The 26958-nt window shown below is 41.2% G+C and overlaps 3 protein-coding genes and 1 pseudogene across 3 annotated transcripts in view; 1 reads left to right on the forward strand and 3 right to left on the reverse strand.

Moving 5' to 3' along the window:
* Positions 1–26958, forward strand: part of LOC115733749 ((+)-neomenthol dehydrogenase-like) — a 48340-nt gene that overhangs the window by 10215 nt on the left and 11167 nt on the right. The window lies entirely within an intron of this gene.
* LOC125316688 ((+)-neomenthol dehydrogenase-like) lies at positions 161–26201 on the reverse strand. Its single transcript, XM_048285661.1, has 5 exons — positions 26095–26201; positions 2270–2516; positions 2105–2173; positions 1421–1597; positions 161–698 (listed from the first exon to the last, which is right to left on the reverse strand). The coding sequence occupies exons 1-5, from the start codon at positions 26112–26114 to the stop codon at positions 321–323; spliced, it is 891 nt and encodes a 296-aa protein (XP_048141618.1). The 5' UTR covers positions 26115–26201; the 3' UTR covers positions 161–320.
* Positions 24080–26235, reverse strand: LOC115733699 (annotated as a pseudogene).
* Positions 24080–26958, reverse strand: part of LOC125316687 ((+)-neomenthol dehydrogenase-like) — a 31721-nt gene continuing 28842 nt past the window's right edge. Inside the window, exon 6 of the mRNA XM_048285660.1 lies at positions 24080–24160. The gene's annotated coding sequence lies outside the window, so the exon portion shown is untranslated. The remainder of the gene's footprint in view (positions 24161–26958) is intronic.

The raw sequence follows: 26958 nt of genomic DNA on the forward strand, positions 1-26958 counted from the left end.
ATCCCTTCAATCTTGTTCACGTAAAACGTGCAAGGTCATCGATCGGTTATCTATTGCAAGTCACCGGTGCTTGTTTTTCTCTCAACCACAAGTTTGAAAGGTGCAGGAAGATATCACAAATGAGGACTGCAACGGCGCAATTCCCGTCACTGAGAGGATGTGAGATTGAACCCAAGTAAAACATCTAAAACAGTGGGATATGAAATATCAATCTGTTGAGGGCCGTGATCTACAACTAGACCATCATCTAGTTTGCCACATAGTAGAGATAGCTGAGATAGACTTTCCATTCACGAGGAAGACTATACTACTATCTTCTATCAAAATTCTGACTCTTCCTTCCTAACAAAGAAGCAGCCAGAAGGACCACCATTTGGAAGAAGTGCCAGCTTCACTGGGCTTTCGGCTCCTTCCTCAACCGGCAGGATACCGGTGTTGAAGTTGATGTCCGTCTCGACAAATCCGGGGCACACGCAATTGGCGGCGATACTCGGGTGCTTCTTTGAGAGAATCCTAGTGTAAGAATTCATGGCCGCTTTCGAGATGCTGTAAGCGGGCATGAAGGCAGGCCACCCTTTGGCTTCGGACGAACCGTCCTTGGAGTCCGCGAGGAAAGCCTTCATGATTCCCTCCACTTTGTCTTCTATGATGTTCTCGGGATCACTCAGAATTCCCCTGGCCCATTCATTAGACATTCTCTGCAAAAAAAAAAAAAATCACCAAAATTAACAAATCCTTAGCATAGAAGGAGCTTCAATCCAGGGATTAGACACAGCTACAAATGCAAAATGGAGTCGAAGGCTTGAATCCAATTGCATATTATACAAATCCAGGAGCTAAGTGAAAAAAAAAACAAGATCCGAGTGAAGGCTTCATGGGTTTCGGTCTGTTCATTATCCAGCAATACATTTCTGGTGTGACCTCATCCTAGAAGTAAGCTAATTCCACAAAATGGACTCATTATCAAGGTGAAGACCACCTTAGGGCGAACACTCTCGCTCGATAGTTGTCCTAAGGAAGGTTTATCTTTCGCGATTGATGCAGAATCCTCTTGGCGAGAACCAGACCTACTGCAATTGACCAGAATGTAGATACCATTTACAAAACTTAAATGGATGAATTCTAAGAAACCATAAACTAGAGAGCATCAGCATGGAAATGTATTCATCTAGAAGGAATTCCTCTCATTACAATAGCAAGCTGACGAAAAATGGAGCACAACTCTGTCATGAGGTTCACCTCTTACTAATGATCGCTAATCATCTATTTCGAATCATTTCCTATGGTCATCGGAGCCCCTTTTCCATTCTGTATCATATATCTGCTTTGTGGGTTTCATCAGCTACTGAATTCTGTCCTACATTTCTGATTAATCTAAGTTCAAATTTTCGACAACCTAGTCTATGAACTCTGTGCTTACCTCAAGCTTCCCCATGCTGGATGAAACATTTACTATCCTCGGCGAATCAGATAGTTGGAGGAGGTCGATATGAGCCTCCACCATTCGTTTGGCCCCGTAATAGTTTGTTTCAATACACGCCTCAGCTACTTCATAAGGTTGGGTCATGATTTCGCTCCAATTGACTTGGGCACCTTCCTGCATCAAGATGGAAGTTGCTCATAATCAAGTAATATTGGAAGACTAACCACCTAAAGATTCATTTATCTCGACTTTCAAAAAGTAGGCGGGTTTCCCTCTCTTAGTATGCAATCCATTTATTCAAATGGTGATTGTTTTACTCCACTATGTTGCATAAGTAGATGCTTCATGCTATACTTCCTGGCAGTTCGCACAGAAAAAAAGAACCGACACCAACATGACATTATATGATTTGCAGACTAGCCAGGTTCTTGAGAAACCATCATAATTTGCCAGCTCCATGGCAGGAAAAAAGACTGACTGAAAAAAATAAATATTCGATGGCTTGTTCTAAAACCAGTTCTGATCTTTGCTTGATCCACCTAATGCATGAGGAGAGAGTTCAAAACTTGGAGCTTCCAGCTCCAAAGTTCATGTAAAGCGATTCTTTCCACCGGGGGAGCTTGCACCCTTCACATACTCAACTGTTATAAATGCTGGAAAATCAAGGATTCGAGAACTTGCCTTACCAAAACCAGAGGCCCTTAAAGCATCCCCATCTATAATGGCTCCGGGAACCCCGGCATTGTTCACCTGGACAAAACTTTCCATTGTTTATTGCAAGTTTTCAGTATTGGGTTGACAAACGGCGGGATCAAATAATGATTGGAAATGCATATATACATATACCAATATGTCCAGCTTTCCGAATTGGGTCTTGACGAAATTTGCAAGGGATAAAACGCTAGAGGGATCAGAGACGTCGAGCTGATGAAAAACTACGTAGTCAGGCAGACCCGAGTCTTTCAGCTTGTGAATTGCTTCAAGCCCTCTTTTCTCATCTCTAGATGTTAACACCACCACGATCCCATTTGAAGCCAGCTGCCTGCATATTTCAAATCCAATTCCCTTGTTTGCACCAGTAACGACTGCATACCTAAGTAAATCCGAAGCGGGAGGGATAAGAAGAGGCTTTTGCAGAACAGTATGAACAAAAAAATAGAAAAAAAAAAAAAACAAATAGAATGCATGCATAAAACCCATTAGAGATTACCTGTCACGCCTCGACCCTCGAGTACGCGGCATCCCTACCAAATCGCCTCAGGTCATAAAGGATAACGTCCTAGGTACGCTATCGACCTATGATACCATTGTCGCGACCTAAAAATTGGTTTTTTCAGGTTAACGGATTATTAGGTTAATTAGATTAACTAACCTAATTCAGACTCTCCCAAGTCCTACCGAATCGCAACTTAGGTTCAATTACATGCCAAGATTTTAAATTGGAGCCGCCACTAATCTTTTATGGTAGGTAGATTAGAAACCTAAATAAAGTATTAGGGAGAAAATACTTTATTTCATACGAACCAGAGATTAAATGGATTCGGGGACTTGGTTACATTAACTTTTCGATTAATGCCCTTTCGGTACCCGATTTTCATGAAAAATCCTTAGTTTGATGATTTGAATTAATTTTTTTTTTTTGGGTTTTCTTTTATTAAATGCAATGCTAATGCAACCTACCTATATGACATGTGAGATGTAATGACATGGCAAAAATACGTGACATGGCATAACGACGTGGCAAATATGCATGACAAGGAAAATATAATAATGCAAACTAAACTATAATGCTATGCAACGTGGATGGTATTTTTTTTTTTGGTATATTTTTGTGTATTTTCGGATTCATGAAAAAAATAAAGGTAAAAACTACTCTAATGTGAAGTAACATCTAATTTAACTTAAGAAATTGATTTCTCAAAGCCCTAATTTTATTAGACATTATTTTCATGCAAAAAGTGAAAAGAAATGTGATTTAGCTTAAGAAAACGTGACATCTTTTTTGGGATTTTTTAGGAATTTATTTAAACCATGAAAACAATGAAATTTGAACAAAAATAAACAATATTGCCCATAAAACACCTTTAAATCCGAAATTCCGATTTGTATTCACAACATCCCCCGAGATTAGGGTTAGCAAGTGAATATATCATAGAATTACCGTCGTCCCTATATACGTAGGGCAAACCTTGAAATTCTATTTAGGAATTAGCGATCCGCTCCTCGAGATCGAGGATTTGATATCTAATTCACACGCACGGGCACGATCGTACTTCGAGATCGAAGTCATATGTTGCCTTTAATGTACGTTTTTCGAGGGACAAGGCACAAATAGGGAGCATGTGTTATGGGCAATATTGCTTACTAAAGTTCAAGCTTTATGACAATAAATGGCAAACAATATGCAGAATATAAACATGCTAAATATAAAAGTAAAAATCAATCAAGGCTACATGAATTTCGAAAATCCATAGGGGATTACCAAAATTTTAAAGGGCATATGGCCCTATCCGCAAAGGATTCACATATCTTTTAAACTTAGAAAATTATCTCTTGAGATTTAAAAAAAAAATTTAGATAACTATCCAAACCTAAAAGATATGATCAGAATTTTTAAGGGTTTCAATTCACCACAAGATAATCTTGGACATTCGAAAAGATGTGCACAATATCTTTAAGATGTGATCGGGATTCGGATTATCTTAAATTCAAATCAAATATCCAAAAATATGCTTGTCAATTCAGAATATACTTCAGATATCATGACATCCCCAAATTATGATCTGGAACCAAATTATATTCAAATCAAATCACATGATATACAAAGATATGCCAATATCCCAAAGTCGAATTCAATGATACTCATGATATCCACAAGATAACTTCCAATTCAGATTTTTTTTGAACTAGGTAATAATCTCATCATATCTGAATATTGCATTCATCTAAACCTTAAATTATGCAGTCAATTTTCAGAATATTTGGGATAAAGATGATACCTAATTCGAACTTGAATCGAAGAAATTGCACACCAAACTTGGATGATTGAACCGATCGACTACGGAACGTTGTGCGCCCAAGGGATTCGATGAAGCGATTTTGCAGCAGCTAACTTGAGCTTGAATCTTGAATTGAGCCTGAAAATGTGCACTTATTCGGCCCCAAACTTGTAGCAATTTAAGGACGAAACAGCAGCAAAGTCAACCCGAACGGCAAAGGGATTGAACACGAATCGGCAGCAGATGCAACCCCGAACAGCAAGTAATCAGGCACCAAACTGCAGCAATAGGTGCAAAACCGCAGCAATAGAGGGAAAACCGCAGCAATAAGTGTGAAAACCGCAGTAATAGCCTTAAAACTACAGGGAAAAACAAGAAAACCGCAAGGAAAGAAGGTGGTCGAAGATTGATGTTTCCTTGTTGCCGGAGGACCCGCCTTTCTTTCTTTCTCTCCGAATATTTTCACGTCAAGTCTGATTTTTTTCTAAACGAGAGAGATCCCCTTGTGACGTGAATGTAAGTCCCTTTTATAAGCAAAGACCACTAGGGTTTTCTCAAGATCTCCATGCTTTTTTTTTCAAAAGAATATAGTATTATCTTAATATAATTAAAGCTTTAAGGGTTATTAAATAATGCAGATTTTCCAAGCCCAGCATCACACATATATCTGCAAGATTTGATCCATGTTATATTCGTGGCCTTGATCAAATTTCCAACCAACATGGGCTCGGTCTTGCTCAATTTTGACGAGGCTTAGGACTCTTGTTTTTGCCTATGAATTTTGGACACCATATCCCCTTCGCGTGCTTGCTAAATTTCTGATGAGTTCTTGCTCGGACCCTATGTCAATTTCAGATTCGCTTCCGCCACGGGTCCAATGCAAAATGTAATGCATGAATACTAAAATTGAATGAAAAATGATGAGCTATTATTTTTGGTAGGAATTAAAATTTAACTCCAGATTTTTATGCAAAATAAATGATTAAGAAGAAATCAAAATTTAGGTGTCAACAGCTGCCCCTCTTTGAGTGGAAGCTCGCAGAGATTTCGCTCAAAGACAAAATTGAAACCTAAATTTTGACAACGCAAATGATGAATGATGAAAAAAAAATTTATGCAAAGGAAATGATGCATGGTACGCAATGCTATAAATAACATGTGCCAAAACTTCTCATTTTCCCATATTAGAGAAACCTGCATATGGATCGTATACGAGAATACCTGTTTTACCGGATACCTCATAAACCGATGATTCTCTTAATTTCCAAGCTTCTGATGCGAGGATTTCAAGGTACTGGGCCCATCTGTTATCAGAGACCTCTCCCCGACGCGAGACAGCGCAAGATATGTGTAATGTTAAAGATATGTTTTTCGGGATCACAAGAGCAAATCGAGATTATGAACCCGGAACAATATTCAGATCACAAGAGCAAATCGAGATTATGAACTGAATAAATTTTAAAGCCACAAGAGCAAATCGAGATTATGACTTTAACTAAAATTTATCGAGACCACGAGAGCAAATCCATCCTGGTTCGATAAAATTATCTCATGAAGTTAATCATGAGTTAAATAAATATCCAGACCACAAGAGCAAATCGAGATTATGGATTGGAAAACTATTCGGATCACAAGAGCAAATCGAGATTATGGATTGGAAAACTATTCAGATCACAAGAGCAAATCGAGATTATGATATGAATAAAAGAAATCAAGAACACGAGAGCAAATCCATCAATGAACTTGATAAAGATTTATTGAAACCATGAGAACAAATCCATCCATGGTTTGATAAATACCTCATGAGAGCAGGTCGATCATGAGCGGGATATGTACCAAATCGGTATTGAAGAAATGTGTCACCCGAGATGAATCAAGTCAATACACAAGAGGTCAAAATGACAACTAAAGTCAATTTTGAAAAGGGTTCAGAAAACTTACCTGGATTTTCTTAGCAATGAATAGGAATGGGCTAGGCCGATCGCATCATACCTACTTAATGACTTGTGGTGCAATTATGAGCAAATGCAACATCATATGTTAACAAATTTTGTGAGCTTTTTGCTTGCATTATAAAGCTTCACTGGGGAATTCTATCAATGAGGCAAGCCTGTCTGATCTTTTTGATAAATCTGAACAAATTGAATGAGGAACCTTCCATCGGAAAGGACTTTCACTCATTCTCATGAAAAGGCTTTTGAAACCCGACCATTGATGCTGGTACGACAATTACTCAAAAATTTGCCATCATCACACTTGACAAGGGTCCGGGTATTCTCGCAATCGGTATGACTAGACCAATCCGTGAGGTCTTTTATAGGGACCGTAATTCGGGCTTGGTCAGAGGTTTATCAAAGGGGACTCATATGAGTCATTTTTGGCTTTGAAATGAAATGAGATTCTTGTCGGCTTGCATCGGGTTTACAAGTCGGGAACCCCGCAAAATGAAGTAAAAATGATCTTGCTCGCACTTCTTCAAGCGATATTTGTAAGCAATTCAAAATCCTACATTAACCCAAGTGCCCTAATGCGAAGAGACTTTTGGTAATGGTTGTAATGTAGGTTCGGGGTAGGCCTAGAAATGAAAGGCTTATTTGCAACAAAGGGTGCATAATGATGAGACTAGTGACCATCTCTTTGCTTAGAATGGTATTCTTGCAAACTCTTTGGGGAACATTCTAATGCGTCCAACTGAGACACTCCTTCATTCTAGAGATTTTCCCGGGGGTTTTCCCTCTTTTCTTTTACAGGAAATGGCCCCTTTTTTTTTTTTTTTTTTTTTTTTGGGCCGCATTTCTCATTTTTTCTTTTTCCCATTTTTTTTGGATTTTGGGATGTTCAAAATTTTGCCCACTGTTTTCTTTTCTTTTTTTTTTTAGTGGTAAACCTTTTCTTTTCTTACTTCCTTCTCTCGCCTCTCTCTTTTTTTTTTCAAAAGGAAGGAAGGGGTCTCATCCAGGCCCTGCGTATTTTGCTGGCAAATCTTTCGAGTTCGAGTTTGCCCCAAGGCATTTTGCTCATTCGTCGGATGATCCGAAATGATTCCTTGCTAGGATGATCACCAATTGGGTTACGAGAAATGAATCCGCCGCTCAAATTTGGTTTGCAAAGGGATAAATGTGTATGATGTAGAGAATGAAACGCTCTTCGTCATGTCTAAGGCACTTGGACTAATACAGAATTCGCATGCAATAAATACACTCAAAGATTGATGCAAGTGAGAGCAAGAAAATTTTAGTCATTCCTTGATCTGAGAATTGCCCCGGTGTGGGGTTGTTCCTGACAGGGGTATGAAATAAAACCACCGTTCAAAGGGGTTAAGCAAAGGGAAACCCGTAGTGTATGGATAGATAAAATGAATGCCTTTCATCGTTTTGGTCGTCATACTTTTCGCGAGATAACCCTTTGCCTTGTGGGCATGAAAATCCTCACTCAGCTCACTGGGGATTGGAAATGCATGACGTGTATGGAAATGGCTCGCCTTTCATCGTCCCGAGGTTTTCTCATTCAGTATGATCATTTGGGCCACAGAGATTGCCCGATTTAAATGATCTCCCAATGAAAATTAGCAATGCAGACAAAAATTTGATGAAATGAAATTCAATTTGATTTAATTTTTCATAAAAAAATGCAAATCAAGCATATTCGGACGTGAAAGAATTCTCAAGGAATGGGGAGAGAGTGGATCGCCCCGGTATAAAGAGAAATGCGCATGAGATCAGTCAATTGAGGACTCAACATGCTCCAGTTGTTCGAAGATGACCATATGTTAATCATGTGCTCCCGCAAGGAGGAAAAGGAGTATCATATTGAGAATAACATAAGATAGAGAAAAAGATACTTCCCTTCCCAAGTCAGAGTTTGTTGTTGATTTGCCCCAATTTCTATCAAAATGGATCATGTCCAATGATCGCGGCGTTGCCACGATTAGGGTTTGCAAGTGCCTCCGGATGTGCCCCAAGTTGGGAGTTCATGATAGATGTTTCTTCCGTTGATCATGGTCCAATGATTAAGCTTCGATTGTCTAAAGGCTTGATGCATGGTTTTCTGCTTGCCTCTTGGAAATTCCTGAACATTTAATAAAGAATCAAATAGATAAACAGGGTTAAGCACACAGTATTATTTCGAAAACTTTACAAAACATTTCGATTTTAGAAAACCTCGGGATGAAACATCTTGAAGAAGCCCAACCCTCGGTGCTTACCATAGATGACATATTTTTTATCGTTGGTTATCGTCATTGGGTCGGTTTAAGATACTTCGACAAGATTCAAAATATAATGAAAAACATCTGTAATTTTATTGATATTAAATCAATCGAATTACATTTTATTGAAATTGAAATCCTAAAGTGCAACATGGAATGAAAAGGGAAATCCTAGAAAACAGTAAAAATTCCCACGCAGGGGAAATGAAAGAACTGAAAAATGATTACTCTTGAGGGCCAAAGCCCATCCTTAATGATGATTCTTCAAACATCGCCTGAATGATTCGGTAGAGGGTTTTTTTGAACATTTGGCTGGCTGCTTGTCCGAAACGAGAATGCCCCAGAGTCGAGCAAGTCTTGGATGCGATTCTTGAGTACATAACAACCGTCCGTATCATGTCCGGGTTCTCCTCGATGGTAGTCACATTTCTTAGTCGGGTCGTACCTTGCAAAGGTTGCATAATTTGGCCGCATAGGCTCTGTTGACAATAAGTCCTTCTTACGTAGGACGGCCAAGACCTGCGACACAGTACCGTGCAAAGGAGTAAACCGCCGGTTGCGCTTGTATCCTCTTTGTCCCCGAGTACTAAAATTCTCCGGCTGTTGATTAGGGGTTTGAACCTTGGGTGCTTGGACCGAGCCTTATGAGTATAAGTGACATTCACTTGTGGGGCGGGCTCTTTGTCTTTCTTTACCGCGAACCGTTTAGCAGGTGCACCAACATCCTCATACCAACCTTTCTTCATGCCACTCTCGACTTCTTCAGCCATTGCAATGAGATGGCTGAATGACGTGGCAGCGGATCCCAAAACTCGAGTTCTCATAACTTGCGGCGGGGTGGAAACAAACAATTTCATGAGCTCCCTTTCGGGAGGGACCGGTTTCGATTGAGATGCCACGTTCCTCCACCTAGTGGCATACTGCTTGATCGTTTCTCCTTTCTTCATCTCAAGCTGCTCAAGATCTTCTCCGGTGGTGAGCACGTCCAAGTTAAAACTAAAATGTTTGAGGAAAGCATTAGCTGCCTTCTCCCAATCATCCATCCGATAGATCTCGTAGTCCGTATACCATCTCATGGCAGCTTCCTTTAGACTAGCCTGGAAAGTCTGAACCATTAGGGGGCCGTTGGTCGCATGCTTGTTCATTCTTGCTCGATACATCTGGACGTGCTGGACCGGGTTAGAAGTCCCATCATACGTCTCGAAATCGGGCATCTTAAACTTCTCTGGCACCGTGACCTTTGAAAAGACAGACAGGTCAATCTGGGGTATGCTGTGCGTTCCTTCCATCTCACGGATTCGCTGCTCCATTTGGGCCAATAACTTGGCCATTTCAATGGACGGTCCCATAGTCACGGGGCTGGCTTGGGAGATGAGAGCTGGTGATGGGGCGCTCGAGCTAGCGCCAGCAATGACAACATCCTCTAGCGGCATGGTGTAATCAAGGACATGCTCGGAAGCCTTCTCGGGATTGCTTGCGGGAAGGGTCGGAGAGACGACGTTCTGAGGTGTCGGGCCGGTCGGGTGCTTAGCAGAAGCAACAGTAGCAGCCATCATACGTTCCATCATCTGGCTCATCATACCCTCAAACCTCTGGTTCATAACCTCGAATTGCTCTCGCAGAGCTTCCTGGATCGCGTTGTTGATTTCAGCCTTGTCCGCCATTTTCTTAGCCACCGATCGGGTAATGTGTGGAGGATCCGTGATAAATTACCTTGCAAAAGAGAGTCATATGATGAGTATAATGCATAAGAGACGTCGAGTCGATCCATGGCTATACTAGACTCATGAGCACTTGACTCGTGACCTTGACCTGCAGGTTCCAGTCTCGTCGGGTTTCGGGAATTTATTCATGAAAAATCATCCGATTGTGAAAATGGTGTGAAAATTTACTAACTTGGAGCCAAGAGGCTGATTAACAACTTTTGTGTTGGATGATCGAGCTAGATCTGAGTGGATCAAACCAGTTTAATGCATCTTTGTGAAAAATTACGTTCAGAAAACTGTTTCGTCCACCTGTTGTTAAAAGAACGAAGGACCCCTTTAAATGGTGAATTTAATTCCGAAATTTTTCAGGCTGTTAATTGAAACATATATCAACAACTTTCATGTTTGGTAATTTAACAATGCGGCACGTTTACTAGTAGTAAATCGCAAAATGAATCTGTAGTCTGAGAACGTGTCAAATTCCAGCCTGCCTGACTCCGGCCATTAATTCCATAAAAAATAGAAAACACGATGGATCATTACGAAATTTTTTGAATAGATGGTTCAAGATCTTATGAACATTTTTCATTTGAAGTGAGGAAACTGAATCCAACAGGAAACGGGTGTAAAAATTCTTACAGCACAGCAAGGTCAGAATGAGAACAGAACTGTTTTATTTATCTGAAACTGCAATTAAAGGATAACAAGCCTAACACTTGACGAAAGTTTCCCTAACAAGAGGCCTAGGAAAATAAAGAATGTGTCCAGACATTGAAAAGAAAATTAATTAAATGTAAGACCAATAACCAAACGACTCGATGACGATACGATCTCGATTTACTACTTCAAGAGAGCATTCTTGTTTTTCAACCGTTTCAATGCCCATGTCGCCTCTGCCGCTTTCCTCTTTGCCCGCTCCAATTGCTGCGTGAGATCTTCCACTTGAGCATGAAGAGTAGCCGTAGGTCGCACCTCTGGGATTACCGGTCGTAAGGCTTCAGGAATTGAATGCTTCTTGATGTATTGAGGGGTGGCATGATATATCTTTTCATTGCCCAGCAACTCCTTCCTCGGTAGCTTGAGCTTGGATGGCCGACAAAAATCCCACAATGAGCGGATGGTAATCACTGATTGTTCACGCTCCGGGACATTGACGGTGAAGTCGAGCAAAACACCTTCGGCCTCTAGGGGTGGTGGTAAGGTCTGGACAACTCCGTATTGACGTGCCACCCGTAGTGGATAATACTCAGTAGCTCCAGTGAATCCGAGCAAAGGGATTGGTCTTGCACCAGCGCTTGCCAAACGAGCCATACCTATCTTGAACCAACTAGCTTGCCATAGGAAACCCCTAGGTTTCGGATCCTCTAACAATCCTATCCACTCACAAAAATGGTAATCTGGAATTTTATCCTGTTTTTCTTTGAAAACAATGATTGGGGGAGAAAAATTTCTGAGCTTTTCGACTGTTACAAGATTTTGACATCCTTTAATATGAGAAAGGAACCATATTTGCAAAAGCTCAGCCGAACCTTTAAAAGTACCACATTTATCTCGCTTATACTTGTTCAAAGATATAAAAGTTTCCGCCAATATTGCGTTGACGAAATTTTTCTCTTCACAAACTTGTTGAACGAAGTAAGCTATCTTTGGGTTAATCGAATTTTTACAGTGTGGAAAGATTACTAATCCAAAGAAAGCCAGCAAGAAAATTTTCCCTTTTTGCAATGAAATAGCTTGATTAAAACATTCGGTCAAGAACGAGAATGAGCAATTCCCGTAATTAGCTTTTAAATTTCTTTGAACTTCAGCTATTCCAATATTCAAAAATTCAGCAAGCAAGAGTGGAGGATCAGTACCGATATATGGACTAATAGGTTCCGGATCTAGGGACTTTCCAATGAGCATGCTATATTCCTCCAAAGTAGGGGTAAGCTCATGCTTACCGAATATAAACGTCGAGGTCTCGGGGCACCAAAAATGAGCAATCGCCTGAATAAGCCCGGTACGGACCCGTATCTCACAAAAATGCACCAAACGCCCCAATCTGTGCTCCACATAATCTCGAGCTATGCTGTCCAGCTGAGTAAACCAACTGCCTAATCCCTTCTTGGGCATTGGAACGGTTCGGATGTTCTTACATTCCATGCGCTCCATGAAGTAGTAAATCGAGACACGACCAACCTAATTGCCATGGACCGACCGAAATAGTACACGAGGATAAGTAATTTGCACGAAAAGGATCAGAAAGCTTACCCACCAACATTATGACATTACACGGACATGCGCGTGACGAGTGTCAGGTGTGTGCCCTTTTTATGATTTTTTTTGAAAAAGTTCGAAATCTTATAGACAAACCGTACCAAATTAGATTGGTCAATGCTCAGCCTTTAAGAATTTCATTTAGGTCGAGGGTCCATTCCATGCTATGAGATTATAGCCAGGTTGGGTGATCCTCCGTACCAAAGCTCGGGATCAAAGATGGGGTCACCCATTCCCCGTGATCGAGGCTAAGGAGATTCCCAATCTTGATACCGTCCTAAATTTTACTAAGGTTTTGAAAATGGTGTAGTGCAAACAAATGAAAATTCATGCACAAGAGTTTATGATTCCCAAGATATTAAATTACAATATGACACAACTATCAATTATCCAAAACAAAGGTCGGATAATCAGAAAATCAATATAACAATTAACACCCAAAGAAAAAAAATGAACAAATTACAAATCCAAATCATCAATCAAGGAGAATCAACATGAAAATCACTTAGGCTTAAGTCCACCAGAATTTTTTTGAAAAAATTACCTCCCCGCCGGAGTCGCCAAGCTGTCGCGACCTAAAAATTGGTTTTTTCGGGTTAACGGATTATTAGGTTAATTAGATTAACTAACCTAATTCAGACTCTCCCAAGTCCTACCGAATCGCAACTTAGGTTCAATTACATGCCAAGATTTTAAATTGGAGCCGCCACTAATCTTTTATGGTAGGTAGATTAGAAACCTAAATAAAGTATTAGGGAGAAAATACTTTATTTCATACGAACCAGAGATTAAATGGATTCGGGGACTTGGTTACATTAACTTTTCGATTAATGCCCTTTCGGTACCCGATTTTCATGAAAAATCCTTAGTTTGATGATTTGAATTAATTTTTTTTTTTGGGTTTTCTTTTATTAAATGCAATGCTAATGCAACCTACCTATATGACATGTGAGATGTAATGACATGGCAAAAATACGTGACATGGCATAACGACGTGGCAAATATGCATGACAAGGAAAATATAATAATGCAAACTAAACTATAATGCTATGCAACGTGGATGGTATTTTTTTTTTTTGGTATATTTTTGTGTATTTTCGGATTCATGAAAAAAATAAAGGTAAAAACTACTCTAATGTGAAGTAACATCTAATTTAACTTAAGAAATTGATTTCTCAAAGCCCTAATTTTATTAGACATTATTTTCATGCAAAAAGTGAAAAGAAATGTGATTTAGCTTAAGAAAACGTGACATCTTTTTTGGGATTTTTTAGGAATTTATTTAAACCATGAAAACAATGAAATTTGAACAAAAATAAACAATATTGCCCATAAAACACCTTTAAATCCGAAATTCCGATTTGTATTCACAACATCCCCCGAGATTAGGGTTAGCAAGTGAATATATCATAGAATTACCGTCGTCCCTATATACGTAGGGGCAAACCTTGAAATTCTATTTAGGAATTAGCGATCCGCTCCTCGAGATCGAGGATTTGATATCTAATTCACACGCACGGGCACGATCGTACTTCGAGATCGAAGTCATATGTTGCCTTTAATGTACGTTTTTCGAGGGACAAGGCACAAATAGGGAGCATGTGTTATGGGCAATATTGCTTACTAAAGTTCAAGCTTTATGACAATAAATGGCAAACAATATGCAGAATATAAACATGCTAAATATAAAAGTAAAAATCAATCAAGGCTACATGAATTTCGAAAATCCATAGGGGATTACCAAAATTTTAAAGGGCATATGGCCCTATCCGCAAAGGATTCACATATCTTTTAAACTTAGAAAATTATCTCTTGAGATTTAAAAAAAAAATTTAGATAACTATCCAAACCTAAAAGATATGATCAGAATTTTTAAGGGTTTCAATTCACCACAAGATAATCTTGGACATTCGAAAAGATGTGCACAATATCTTTAAGATGTGATCGGGATTCGGATTATCTTAAATTCAAATCAAATATCCAAAAATATGCTTGTCAATTCAGAATATACTTCAGATATCATGACATCCCCAAATTATGATCTGGAACCAAATTATATTCAAATCAAATCACATGATATACAAAGATATGCCAATATCCCAAAGTCGAATTCAATGATACTCATGATATCCACAAGATAACTTCCAATTCAGATTTTTTTTGAACTAGGTAATAATCTCATCATATCTGAATATTGCATTCATCTAAACCTTAAATTATGCAGTCAATTTTCAGAATATTTGGGATAAAGATGATACCTAATTCGAACTTGAATCGAAGAAATTGCACACCAAACTTGGATGATTGAACCGATCGACTACGGAACGTTGTGCGCCCAAGGGATTCGATGAAGCGATTTTGCAGCAGCTAACTTGAGCTTGAATCTTGAATTGAGCCTGAAAATGTGCACTTATTCGGCCCCAAACTTGTAGCAATTTAAGGACGAAACAGCAGCAAAGTCAACCCGAACGGCAAAGGGATTGAACACGAATCGGCAGCAGATGCAACCCCGAACAGCAAGTAATCAGGCACCAAACTGCAGCAATAGGTGCAAAACCGCAGCAATAGAGGGAAAACCGCAGCAATAAGTGTGAAAACCGCAGTAATAGCCTTAAAACTACAGGGAAAAACAAGAAAACCGCAAGGAAAGAAGGTGGTCGAAGATTGATGTTTCCTTGTTGCCGGAGGACCCGCCTTTCTTTCTTTCTCTCCGAATATTTTCACGTCAAGTCTGATTTTTTTCTAAACGAGAGAGATCCCCTTGTGACGTGAATGTAAGTCCCTTTTATAAGCAAAGACCACTAGGGTTTTCTCAAGATCTCCATGCTTTTTTTTTTCAAAAGAATATAGTATTATCTTAATATAATTAAAGCTTTAAGGGTTATTAAATAATGCAGATTTTCCAAGCCCAGCATCACACATATATCTGCAAGATTTGATCCATGTTATATTCGTGGCCTTGATCAAATTTCCAACCAACATGGGCTCGGTCTTGCTCAATTTTGACGAGGCTTAGGACTCTTGTTTTTGCCTATGAATTTTGGACACCATATCCCCTTCGCGTGCTTGCTAAATTTCTGATGAGTTCTTGCTCGGACCCTATGTCAATTTCAGATTCGCTTCCGCCACGGGTCCAATGCAAAATGTAATGCATGAATACTAAAATTGAATGAAAAATGATGAGCTATTATTTTTGGTAGGAATTAAAATTTAACTCCAGATTTTTATGCAAAATAAATGATTAAGAAGAAATCAAAATTTAGGTGTCAACAACCATAATAGGCAAGCGGAAGCGTATACACTCCAATTCAAATAGATATGACAGGGATAGCAAGTAGGAACATCCATAACAGTCAAATACCAAAATACAATTGTTGTTACCATATAAAAAGTAGACGGTAATTAATCCTATAGAGCTACTGTCATATACAACCCCATTCTTCGGGGCGGTTCTCTAGGATCAACAAAAGGTATGGGGTCAGGCGGGGTTAACATCACATCTATTCCCAAAAGAAGCTACATCACCATGGTCTTCAGCTCTACTCAAAAAAAAAAAAAAGGATCCTAAACTCCATCATTTTGAACCTGAAAAAGGTTAACCACGATGGGGTGAGATAAATCTCGGTGAGTCAACGCCTAAGCCCGACTAAGGTGTTGATTCGTCTAGAACGTTCGTCCAATGACCATATATCACAGAGCAATTAATCTCAATTATAGACAATTTACTAGCTAAGTGACCACATGTAATGCGACATGAATAGAATATAACAATCATATCGGTTTGACTCAATTATTAAGGCACTCAATCATTTACGAGGCATCACATCATCATTCATACATTCGACACCACACGAAGTCCATTTGTTATTGACGATGATCGGCGCAATTAGCGCGTTCAACTCGCACAACCGGCTACAATTAGCAGTGTCATCTGGTAGAACTAGGCATCGTCTCATATCCTCTTAGCGACGGTAACTACAAGCGGTGACCCTACCAGCCACGGCGAGTAAGCATTCCAATAAGGAGCATCGGTCCTTTACAAGCTGCGGCTGGCATCCGACAATCCATGAATCCCGTACCAGTGGAACATGGAGAGTCGTGCAACCGACGATTAGTGTGGCTTCGTGCACTAGGCACGATATGAGCTCGTCAAGCATTGCATCATCGTCCCATCATATGACCATTCAATCCATCCAACAACCATTCCATTTTTATCTTCAAGTATAGCCACATGCTCATGTAGTCATGATCAAGGTTCAGCCTTCGGCCATATTTATGCTAAATCATGTATTCGGTGCCAAACATGACCATATGAACACTCAAGCTCATCCACTGGACTTTGCAAGTAGTACGAGATAATTAATCCCCAATCAAGCATGCAATCAACCAACGGTCAATCAACTCACTCAATCGGAGAATCGATATAGACATTCGACTCCAACGAGTTGACCAATTTAAGTGTGGACATCCGTTCGAGTCATATACATTTAAGCTCAATTCCAAAGTATTCACTAATAGCTAATTCGATTAATCAATCGTTCATATGCCTATTTTTAGCTTGTCACTTGCTTGCGATCGAGCAAAAGCAACCATTCAATCAATCAATCCAATCCAGTTATCCATAGAATCCTAGCTAATCGGACTAGCTTAACCAATTAGGGCCATTGAACCTAAATCAAGTTTCTAACCTAAACAGGCTCTAATCGAACTACCTAAACACATAATAAGTTAATTAAACTAATCTGAACGTAATTAGCGACTTAACCAAGGATTATAAGTCAACTCACCGTCAATTGGGCGAGGCAAGTACGACGGTGGTCCTTGAAAATCCTCGGGCATGAACGTCGGACTTGGCTCGAACACTTGGCTCACGGCTAAATTTCTTGGACGAGTAGCCCAAATTATTGGCTCGCGGTCTAGGCTCACAGGCGCAATTTCTCGGCCAACTTGGCCCACGGACCAGGCTCAAGGGCCCAGGCTCTCGGCCAACTTTATAGGACACGGTCCAGGTTAGATTGGGTCATGGCCCAGCCAATTGGCCCACGGATCATGTCCAAAAACAGGGCACACGGGCTGGAAACAAGGCACGGTAGGGCAATCGGGGACTGTGGTGGCTCTTCAAGCGGGCTACGGGCGGCAGATGGTTCCAGGGTCGAGAGTGGAGGTGTGAGGTGGTCAGAGGGAGGCTATGGTGGTCGGTGGTGGTTGGAGCAGCGACGGCAAGGGCAGAACAGTCTTGTTTCTCCAAAAACTGGGCAGATTGAATAGTCTGGACGGCGTCGTGTACAGTTTCAATTTCGGGGACTAATCTGGGGGTTTTCTTTAGATGGAAATGTCGTAGAGAGGTAGAGGAAGGTGTGTACAAAGTTTGGGATGGTTTCGGGTCCGTTTGCTCGGGCTTTGTTTCTCCAAGTCAGTCTTTAAAAACTGCACTGTACAGCAGCATGGCAGGGGACGGTTTGGGCTGTCCGGGGTTCCAACGGCGTTGAGACTTCGTGAGGTGGTTGGTGGAGGTCTGGGGGGTGTCGGGGGACGTCGCTGGTCGCTCGTGGTGGCCGGAGTATACCGGAGCAGCAGCAAACAGAAGCTGCAGCAAGCAGAAACAGGGGTGCGATGTAGGGGCAGAGACAGGGGAGGTTTGGTCGGGGCTGTTCGGGTCTCCGACAGTGGTGGAGTTTCGTGGGGCTGATGGTAGAGCTCTAAGGGGGTCTCAGGGAGTGAGTGGTGGTCGGAGATGGGCGGAGGAAGGCGGCGGAACGGCGAACAGCTGTTGAGGACAGAATCGGGCAAAACAGAGGCTAAAACAGAGCAGACTGTAAGTAGCAGCTGTTTTGACTCCTCTGACGGTTCTGTGGCGGCTTCCAGCGGTCGAAGGTGGTGGTTGAAGGTCAGAGGAATGTTAAGATGGTTGGAGGACGTGGTGGTGTGCGGTAGTGGGCTGGTATCACAGAAAAATAGAAAGAAAAAGAAGAGGAAGGAAGAGAGTCGGTTGTGCAGGGGAGTTCGCGTGGAAAAGAGAGAGAGGAAGAGAAGAGTTGCCGCCTTTGACCAAGAAGGAAGGGATAGAGTGGGCCCCATCTCATTTATTTTCTTGTCTTGACATTCATAAGAAAACCTAGGGGAAAATTTATCATTTCAAAAATTGACAGAGGGTAATTTGGTCATTTTGCAACCAAGGATAATTCGAGCATCCGAAAATCCGACGGAGGGCAATTTACTCCAATCTCGGGTCAATTTGGTCAAAACGAGGCTCGGGCGCTAGAATTCCCATTTCTACGGCGCGACGACCAAACGATCTAACCCTAAACTAATTCGATCGACAAATTGGGAATTTTCCAATTTCCATCACTAAATCCTTAGAAATTCCATTCTAAGCAACAAACTGGGATTTACGGTCTTTCCATAACTGAATTCTACTACTAAACGGAAGTCAAATTTCTAGGGCGTCACAACTCTCCCCACCTTAGGAAATTTCGTCCCCGAAATTTAACTACAGTTACATTTCCTAAAAAAGATCTGGATAATTACGCTTCATAACTTCATCATTTTCCCACGTAGCTCCTTCGGTTCCATGGTGCTGCCAAATCACTTTGACTAACGGAATTGTCTTGTTCCGGAGGACATGCTCTTTTCGATCAACGACCTTGATTGGGCGCTCCACATATGACGCTCGCTCGTCCAACTCAATCTCTTCGTAACTTAGCACATGAGCGGGGTCGGGTTCATACTTCCTCAACATCGAGACGTGAAACACGTTATGAACTTGAGCAAGTCTCGATGGTAATGCAAGACGATACGCCATATTCACAATTCGTTCCAAAATCTCAAATGGTCCCACATATCTTGGACTTAACTTGCCTTTCTTGCCGAAACGAGATGTTCCTCTCATTGGCGATACTTTCAGGAACACATGGTCGCCTACCCGAAACTCCAAAGGTCTATGTCTTCTATCGGCATAGCTTTTTCGACGACTTTGTGCTGTCTTCAGCCTATCTCTAATGAGCTTGACGGCCTCCATTGACTGTTGCACTAGTTCGGGGCTTGTAATTTTTCTTTCGCCCACTTCGTCCCAACACAATGGTGTTCTACAAGCCCTACCGTATAATGCCTCGAACGGTGCCATTTGAATACTCTGCTGATAACTATTGTTGTAGGCAAATTCAACCAGATGTAACTCTTCCTCCCAATTACCCCGAAAGTCCAGGACACAAGCTCGTGGCATATCCTTGAGCATCTGAATTGTCCTTTCGGATTGACCATCCGTCTGCGGATGATACGCCATACTGAATTATAGTTTCGTCCCCAAAGCATTCTGTAGACTTTTCAAAATGTTGCGGTGAACTTAGGATCACGATCCGAAGTGATCGTCAATGGAACTCCATGCAGTTTCACGATATGCCTCACATATAGGTCTGCATATCTATCTAAAACAAAATCTTTTCTAACAGGAATAAAATGAGCTGACTTTGTCAATCTGTCAACTATAACCCGGATTGAATCATGACCTCTTTGACTTCTTGGTAATCCCATCACAAAGTCCATCGTAATGTGCTCCCATTTTCACTCCGGAATTTCTAATGGTTGCAGCAAACCTCCAGGTTTACAGTGCTGTGCCTTGACTTGCTGGCAGGTCAAACACTTAACGACGTATTTGGCTATATCCGCTTTCATACCATTCCACCAATAGTATTGTTTCAGGTTTTGGGACATCTTTGTACTGCCAGGATGGATACTATAGTTGCTACGGTGCGCTTCCGATAGGATATCCTCCTTTAACCTTTTGTCGTCAGGCACAACCAAACGTCCATGAAACTTAAGCATTCCATCCTCGGTTACCCGAAAGTCTACCCTTCGTTTAGTTGAGTCCTCCTAAAGGATATTTTGAATGGTGGGGTCTGTCAACTGCAGGGTCTTAATCCTTGCCTGTACTTCAGGTTCTCGAGCACACTCCGAGAAATACTTCCCATAGAAGGCTTCTACGAATGTATCCCACCTCGGGGCTATGCCTTCGGGGAAGATTCGTCCCTTGGATGCATCCCACCAAGTGCTCGCGTTACCTTGCATCCGATAGACGGCTAGGGTGACCTTGTCCTCATCAGTGCATTTTAGTAGGGCAAATGCCTTTTCCAGTTCTTTGATCTACAAGGTAGCAATCTCGGGATCTCCTTCTCCCACAAACTTAGGTGGTTTCAATTTCAAAAATGATTCCACTAACTTGTGCATTTATGCACCTTCATTCACATTCGTAGCTGAAGGGGCTCCATGGGATGTTTCAGCAGCTGTAGCATTCTGATTTGTTGTTTGTTGTCCCACCAATTCCCCGAGTGCTTCAAGAATTTCATTGATCATCCTCGGGTCCCGTCCAGGAGGTCCATGGGACGCTCCTTCACCTTCCAAGGTTTCAAGCCCTCTTTTCTCATCTCTAGATGTTAACACCACCACGATCCCATTTGAAGCCAGCTGCCTGCATATTTCAAATCCAATTCCCTTTTTTGCACCAGTAACGACTGCATGCCTAAGTAAATCCGAAGCGGGAGGGATAAGAAGAGGTTTTTGCAGAACAGTATGAACAAAAAAATAGAAAAAAAAAACAAATAGAATGCATGCATAAAACCCATTAGAGATTACCTCTTTGTTGATCCTTCCATTGTCCTCACCGCGAATAGTTGAGAAAAACGAAAAGCTAACTAGCTCTCAATTTTCTGTTCTAGCAGAGAGGCAACGCCATAGTTATCTTTCGCAAGAGATATTTTTCGTTGCAACTTTCTCGACCACGAAGTATTGGAATTATTATTATCACAAGCGATGCAGACACTGACGGTGTACCTGTGTACACTTAAATACAGGTACTAAGAAAGCAAGCGAGGGTGATGAAAGCAACATAGACACCAAAATCCACAAGTTATTCGGGCATAAAAAGTCTATGTAATTCTCGTACATATACATACGCAATTTCACAGTAAAATGACTCGCTTTTTCTCCTTTTCGCCTAGCTCTCGGAATGGTATCTCAGAATTGAGCCGAAATATTCGGTTGGTGCATTGAGTTAACTGTTAATACCACCTGCTTTTACGATGGAAATAATAGGACTATGGAGACATACGAGGAATCTAGAGAGCTGTTCTGTAACGTAGTCTCTATCCATGCATAGTATCATCCCATGGATCACCAGGAGCTCACAATCTGCAAACGAAATGGGCAAGAATTAACCTTACTTGCTACCAAGTGTCATGCATTTTATTCTTTTTCTCTCGTGCCATTTTTTTCCCTTTTGCATGAAGAAACGAATCCATGGTTGGAACGTAACTCTTTTGCAGGTTATGCAGTCGTGGTGACGGGATCGGACAATGGGGTCAGCATTAGCTTCGACTGGAGCGACCGCTGTCTTGACAGCAAGAGATGAGAAGAGAGGCCTTCAGGCAGCCCGGGAACTCCGAAACAGCGGCGCCCGACATCGTCTTTCATCAGCTCGATGTGGCTGATCCTGTTTGGGTTGCTTCTCTTGTGGGTTTGGTCGCTACACACTTTGGCAGGCTTGATATCTTTTGTAATGGAGCTCATTCTTTCTTTGGAAAATTCCAAATAAAAAGGCATCAAATGCCCAAGGGCCAAATAAATGATATTTTCGTCATTTTACATTTTTGAAATTTTTCCTCCTTTTTTTTCCTTTTCTTTTTCTATTTTCTTTTTCTTTTTCCTCTTTCTTTCCCCAGCCATCGCTGGCGTTGGGCGAGAGTGACACTTGCATCGATGGCTCGAGGAGGGAAGGATGAAAAAGAAAAAGAAAAAAAAAAGAAAAGAAAAGAAAAGGAAAAGAGGGGAAAAAAACCAAAAAAGTAAATGAAAAGAATGTCCTTGGTCATATCCTTCTTTAAAACAGTAAGAGCACTTTGGGTTTGTTTGGTTCAGCATTTGGCCAAGAGACTTTGAGAAAATGCAAATACCTTTGGGCTAAAGGTATTTTCCAAAATGCAAGTAGTATTTAGTAAAGTATATTTTAAAAACACATTGAAAAATAACTTTGACGTAAATGCTGTTTGGTAAAAAATAAACTTTGTAAAGTATTTTTACATTTTTGAAAAAAAAGCGGTGGTCAGTGGAGTCGGTGGAGGCAGCGATTGTTGATGGCGGTGGCGATGGTGGCCGGCGATGGTCGGTGGAGATCGGTGGTGGGCAGCGATGGCGGGCGACGGTCGGCGATCGTGCAATCGGTGGGGGGGGGGAGGGCGGCGGCGCTTGGTGGCGGGTGGCGGTCGGTGGTGCTCGGCGGTCGTGGGCGGTCGGTGACGACGGACGGCAGTGGTAGCGGGCGGCTGTGGCGGCGGGCCGCGGCCGGTGGTGGGTGGCTGGTGGCGATGGGTGGTGGCGGCCGTGATGGGTGGCGGTAAGCTACGGTGACAAATTTAAAAGAAAAAATTAGTTGCATTTTGCAAAAGTCCTTTAGAGGTATTTTGGGTTAAAGGACTTAGGAGGGTATTTGAAATGCAATTGCATCTCCCCAAAGTAAGCCAAAAAATGAACCAAATACCATTAGCATTTGGCCAAGGAACTTTAGAGCCCTAATGCTCATTCTTATTTGGAGTTTTTCCTTCTTTGTTCTATCCCCTCTCTTTCTCTCATTAATATTTATTCCAAAATATTTTGAGAATATAATTGAAGATACTTTGTTTTTATTCATTGTAAATTTAGATTTGTTAAGGAGTGAGAGAAGATTGAGGATGACAATCCATTAAATAAATGCTAGTCGATTGAAATGAGCCATGTGGCACAATCATGGGAGAAATTACAAAAAAAAGTTCTACACTAATTGCACTTATGTCAATCTAATCCTAAATTTTTGACGATTAGCTAATGTATACCTCCTGGCCAATTTTGATCGGAAATCGTTTAAGTGGATGCCGAGTTTCTATGTGGTACAACCATTGCCAATGTGGACAAACTTCATGATTTTTATGAACTTTTCCGAATTTTTATGTTTTCTTCTCTTTTTATTTGTTTCTTTCCTTTTTCTCCTACGAAGTTATAAAAATTGTTCACGATAACGCCGACCATCCTACGTGGCACCGCCGGCGTCAACCTCAATGATTGCCAACCAAAATTAGCTTTAAGGACTAAATTGACAAGTGGTTAAAATGTTTAAATTTAAATAGGTCAAATTGAAAGGTTTATGACTGAATTGACACATCTACAATAGATTTATGATTTTTTTTTTTGATAATTTCTCCCATAAATATTCATCTTGCTAGGTAATCACAGAGCTAATGTTAAATGTCACGTGACGAGCACATGAACGAATATACTTTCAATTTCGAATTCAACCGTATATAACTGAGAGTCGTACATACTTTCGAAAATCATAAGTGCCCCTGGAAAAATTAGAAAACAACTGTTGAACATTAAAATCAAAAGTGGAAGGTTAAGCCAAACACCCAAGGCTTTGTCTCCTCCCTCGGCCGCCAGGAGTATCGGTGTAAATCTATCGTGATCTCCAACTAGACCTTTATTTAGTTCACCACACAGTAGAGATAGGTGAGATAGACTTTTCATTCACAAGGAAGACAAGAGAGTGAAGGCTACTATCTTCTATCAAAATTCCGACTCTTCCTTCCTGAAAAAGAAGCAGCCAGAAGGACCGCCATTTGGAAGAAGCGCCAGCTTCACTGGGCCTTCGGCGCCTTCCTCGACCGACATGAAGCCGGTGTTGCAGTTGATGTCCGTCTTGACAAATCCAGGGCACACACAATTGACGGCAATACTCGGGTACTTCTTCGCAAGGATCCTAGTGTAGGCATTCATGGCCGCTTTCGAGAGGCGGTGAGCGGGCATGTAGGCAGGCCACCCTTTGGCTTCGGACGAACCGTCCTTGAAGTCTGCAAGGAAAGCCTTCATGATCCCCTCCACTTTCTCTTCCGTGATGTTCTCGGGATCACTCAGAATTCCCCTGGCCCATTCATTAGACATTCTCTGGAGAAAAAAAAAAAAATCACCAAAATTAACAAATCCTCAGCATAGAAGGACTTTCAATCCAGGGACTAGACAGAGATACAAATGCAAAATGGAGTTGAAGGCTTGAATCCAAACGCACATTATACAAATCCAGGAGATAAATGAACAATCGCAAGACCTGAGTGAAGGCTTCATGGGTTTTGGTCTGTTCATTATCCAGCAATACATTTCTGGTGTAACCTCATCCTAGAAGTAAGCTAACTCCACAAAATGGACTCTTTATCAAGGTGAAGACCTCCTTAGGACGAACACTCTCACTCGATAGTTGTCCCAAGAAAGGTTTATCTTTCGTGATTGATGCAGAAGCCTCTTGGCGAGAACCAGACCTACTGCAATCGACCAGAATCTAGATACCATTTACAAAACTCAAATGGATGAATTCTAAGAAACCACAAACTAGAGAGCATCAGCATGGAAATGTATTCATCTAGGAGGAATTCCTCTCGTTACAATAGCAAGCTGACGAAAAATGGAGCACAATTCTGTCATGAGGTTCACCTCTTACGAATGATCGCTAATTATCTATTTCGAGTCATTTCCTTTGGTCATCGGGGCCCCTTTCCCATTCTGTATCATATATCTGCTTAGTGGGTTTCATCAACTACTGAAAATCTGTCCACATACCTGATTAATCGAAGTTCAAATTTTCGACAACCTAGTCTATGAACTCTGTGCTTACCTCAAGCTTCCCCATGCTGGATGAAACATTTACTATCCTCGGCGAACCAGATAGTTGGAGGAGGTCGATATGAGCCTCCACCATTCATTTGGCCCCGTAATAGTTTGTTTCAATACACACCTCAGCTACTTCATAAGGTTGGGTCATGATTTCGCTCCAATTGACTTGTGCACCTTCCTGCATCAAGATGAAAGTTGCTCATAATCAAGTAATATTGGAAGACTAACCAATTAAAGATTCGTTCATCTTAACATACTCAACTGTTATAAATGCTAGAAAATCAACGATTTGAGAACTTGCCTTACCAACACCAGAGGCCCTTAAAGCATCACCATCCATAATGGCTCCAGGAACCCCGGCATTGTTCACCTGGACATAACTTTCCATTGTTTATTGCAAGTTTTCAATACTAGGTTGACAAACGACAGGGTCAAATAATGATTGGAGATGCACATATACCAATATATCTAGCTTTCCTAATTGGGTCTTGACGAAATTCGCGAGGGCTACAATGCTAGAGGGATTGGAGACGTCGAGCTGATGAAAAATTAGGTAGTCAGACAGACCTGAGTCTTTGAGCTTGGGAATTGCTTCAAGCCCTCTTTTTTCATCTCTAGATGTTAACACCACCACGATCCCATTTGAAGCCAACTGCCTGCATATTTCAAATCCAATTCCCTTGTTCGCACCGGTAAGGACCGCATACCTAAATACCAAAATGGAAGGATAAGTGATTTCTGGAGAACAGTACGAACAAACAGATACATGGAATCTAACCATGGACGAATGCATGCATAAAACCCATTAGAGAGTACCTCTTTGTTGATCCTTCCATTGGCTCCTGACCGTAATGCAAAGTTCGCGAACAGTTGAAAAACGAAAAGCTAACTAGCTCTCAATTTTCTGTTCCATCAGAAAGGCAACGCCATAGTTATCTTTTGCAAGAGATTTCTTTTGCTGCAACTTTTCTCGACCACAAGAATTGGAAAAATATCACAAGCGATGTAGACACTGACGGAGAGGCCATTCCAGTCCAGGGACTGAGAAAGCAAGCGAAGGAGATGAAAGTGACATAGACACCACCATCCACAAGCTATTCTCGCATAAAATCTATATAATTCTCGTATATACATATGCAATTTCACAGTAAAATGACTCAGTTTTTCTTCTTTAGCCTAGCTGTTGGAAATGTTTCTCAGAATTAAGCCAAAATCTTCGGTTTGTGCATCGAGTTAACTGTTAATATCGATGCCTTTACGATGAAACAAGATTGAAGATTCAGTATTCCAGACGTTGGGGACATACGGGGAATCTAGAGAACAGTTCTGTAATGTAGTCTCCATCCATGCATATTGTCCCATGGATCACAAGGAGGTCACACTCTTCAAATGAAATGACCACCGCAGGAATTCTTACTCTGCCCAAACATCGTCGTGCCGCAATTACTATACTCCATTTGAGAAGGCGCATCTAGGGTGGTTTTTTTTTAAATTTTTTTCTTCCGCATCATGTTTATCTGATGTCCGACAAATCTTAACGAGTGATAAAAGTATAGTTTTCATAAATCAATGGTTGAGACTTATTGAGACACCAAAACGATCTCTCTTCTGGGCAAATGATATGGATAGTAAGTTCTGTTTGGTAAATTGGGCAGTACTGATCTTGCCAGTGGCAATTAG

This window comes from Rhodamnia argentea, chromosome 9 (assembly GCF_020921035.1).
Source record: "Rhodamnia argentea isolate NSW1041297 chromosome 9, ASM2092103v1, whole genome shotgun sequence".
NCBI classification, from domain to species: domain Eukaryota; kingdom Viridiplantae; phylum Streptophyta; class Magnoliopsida; order Myrtales; family Myrtaceae; genus Rhodamnia; species Rhodamnia argentea.

Coding starts and splice junctions, on each gene's coding strand:
- LOC125316688 (XM_048285661.1), bottom strand. CDS start 26,114: ATGGAAGGATCAACAAAGAG. Junction 1,598..2,104: donor GGGCCTCTGGTTTTGGTAAG/GCAAGTTCTCGA, acceptor ATCTTGATGCAG/GAAGGTGCCCAAGTCAATTG. Junction 699..1,420: donor CCAGCATGGGGAAGCTTGAG/GTAAGCACAGAG, acceptor TTTTTTTTGCAG/AGAATGTCTAATGAATGGGC.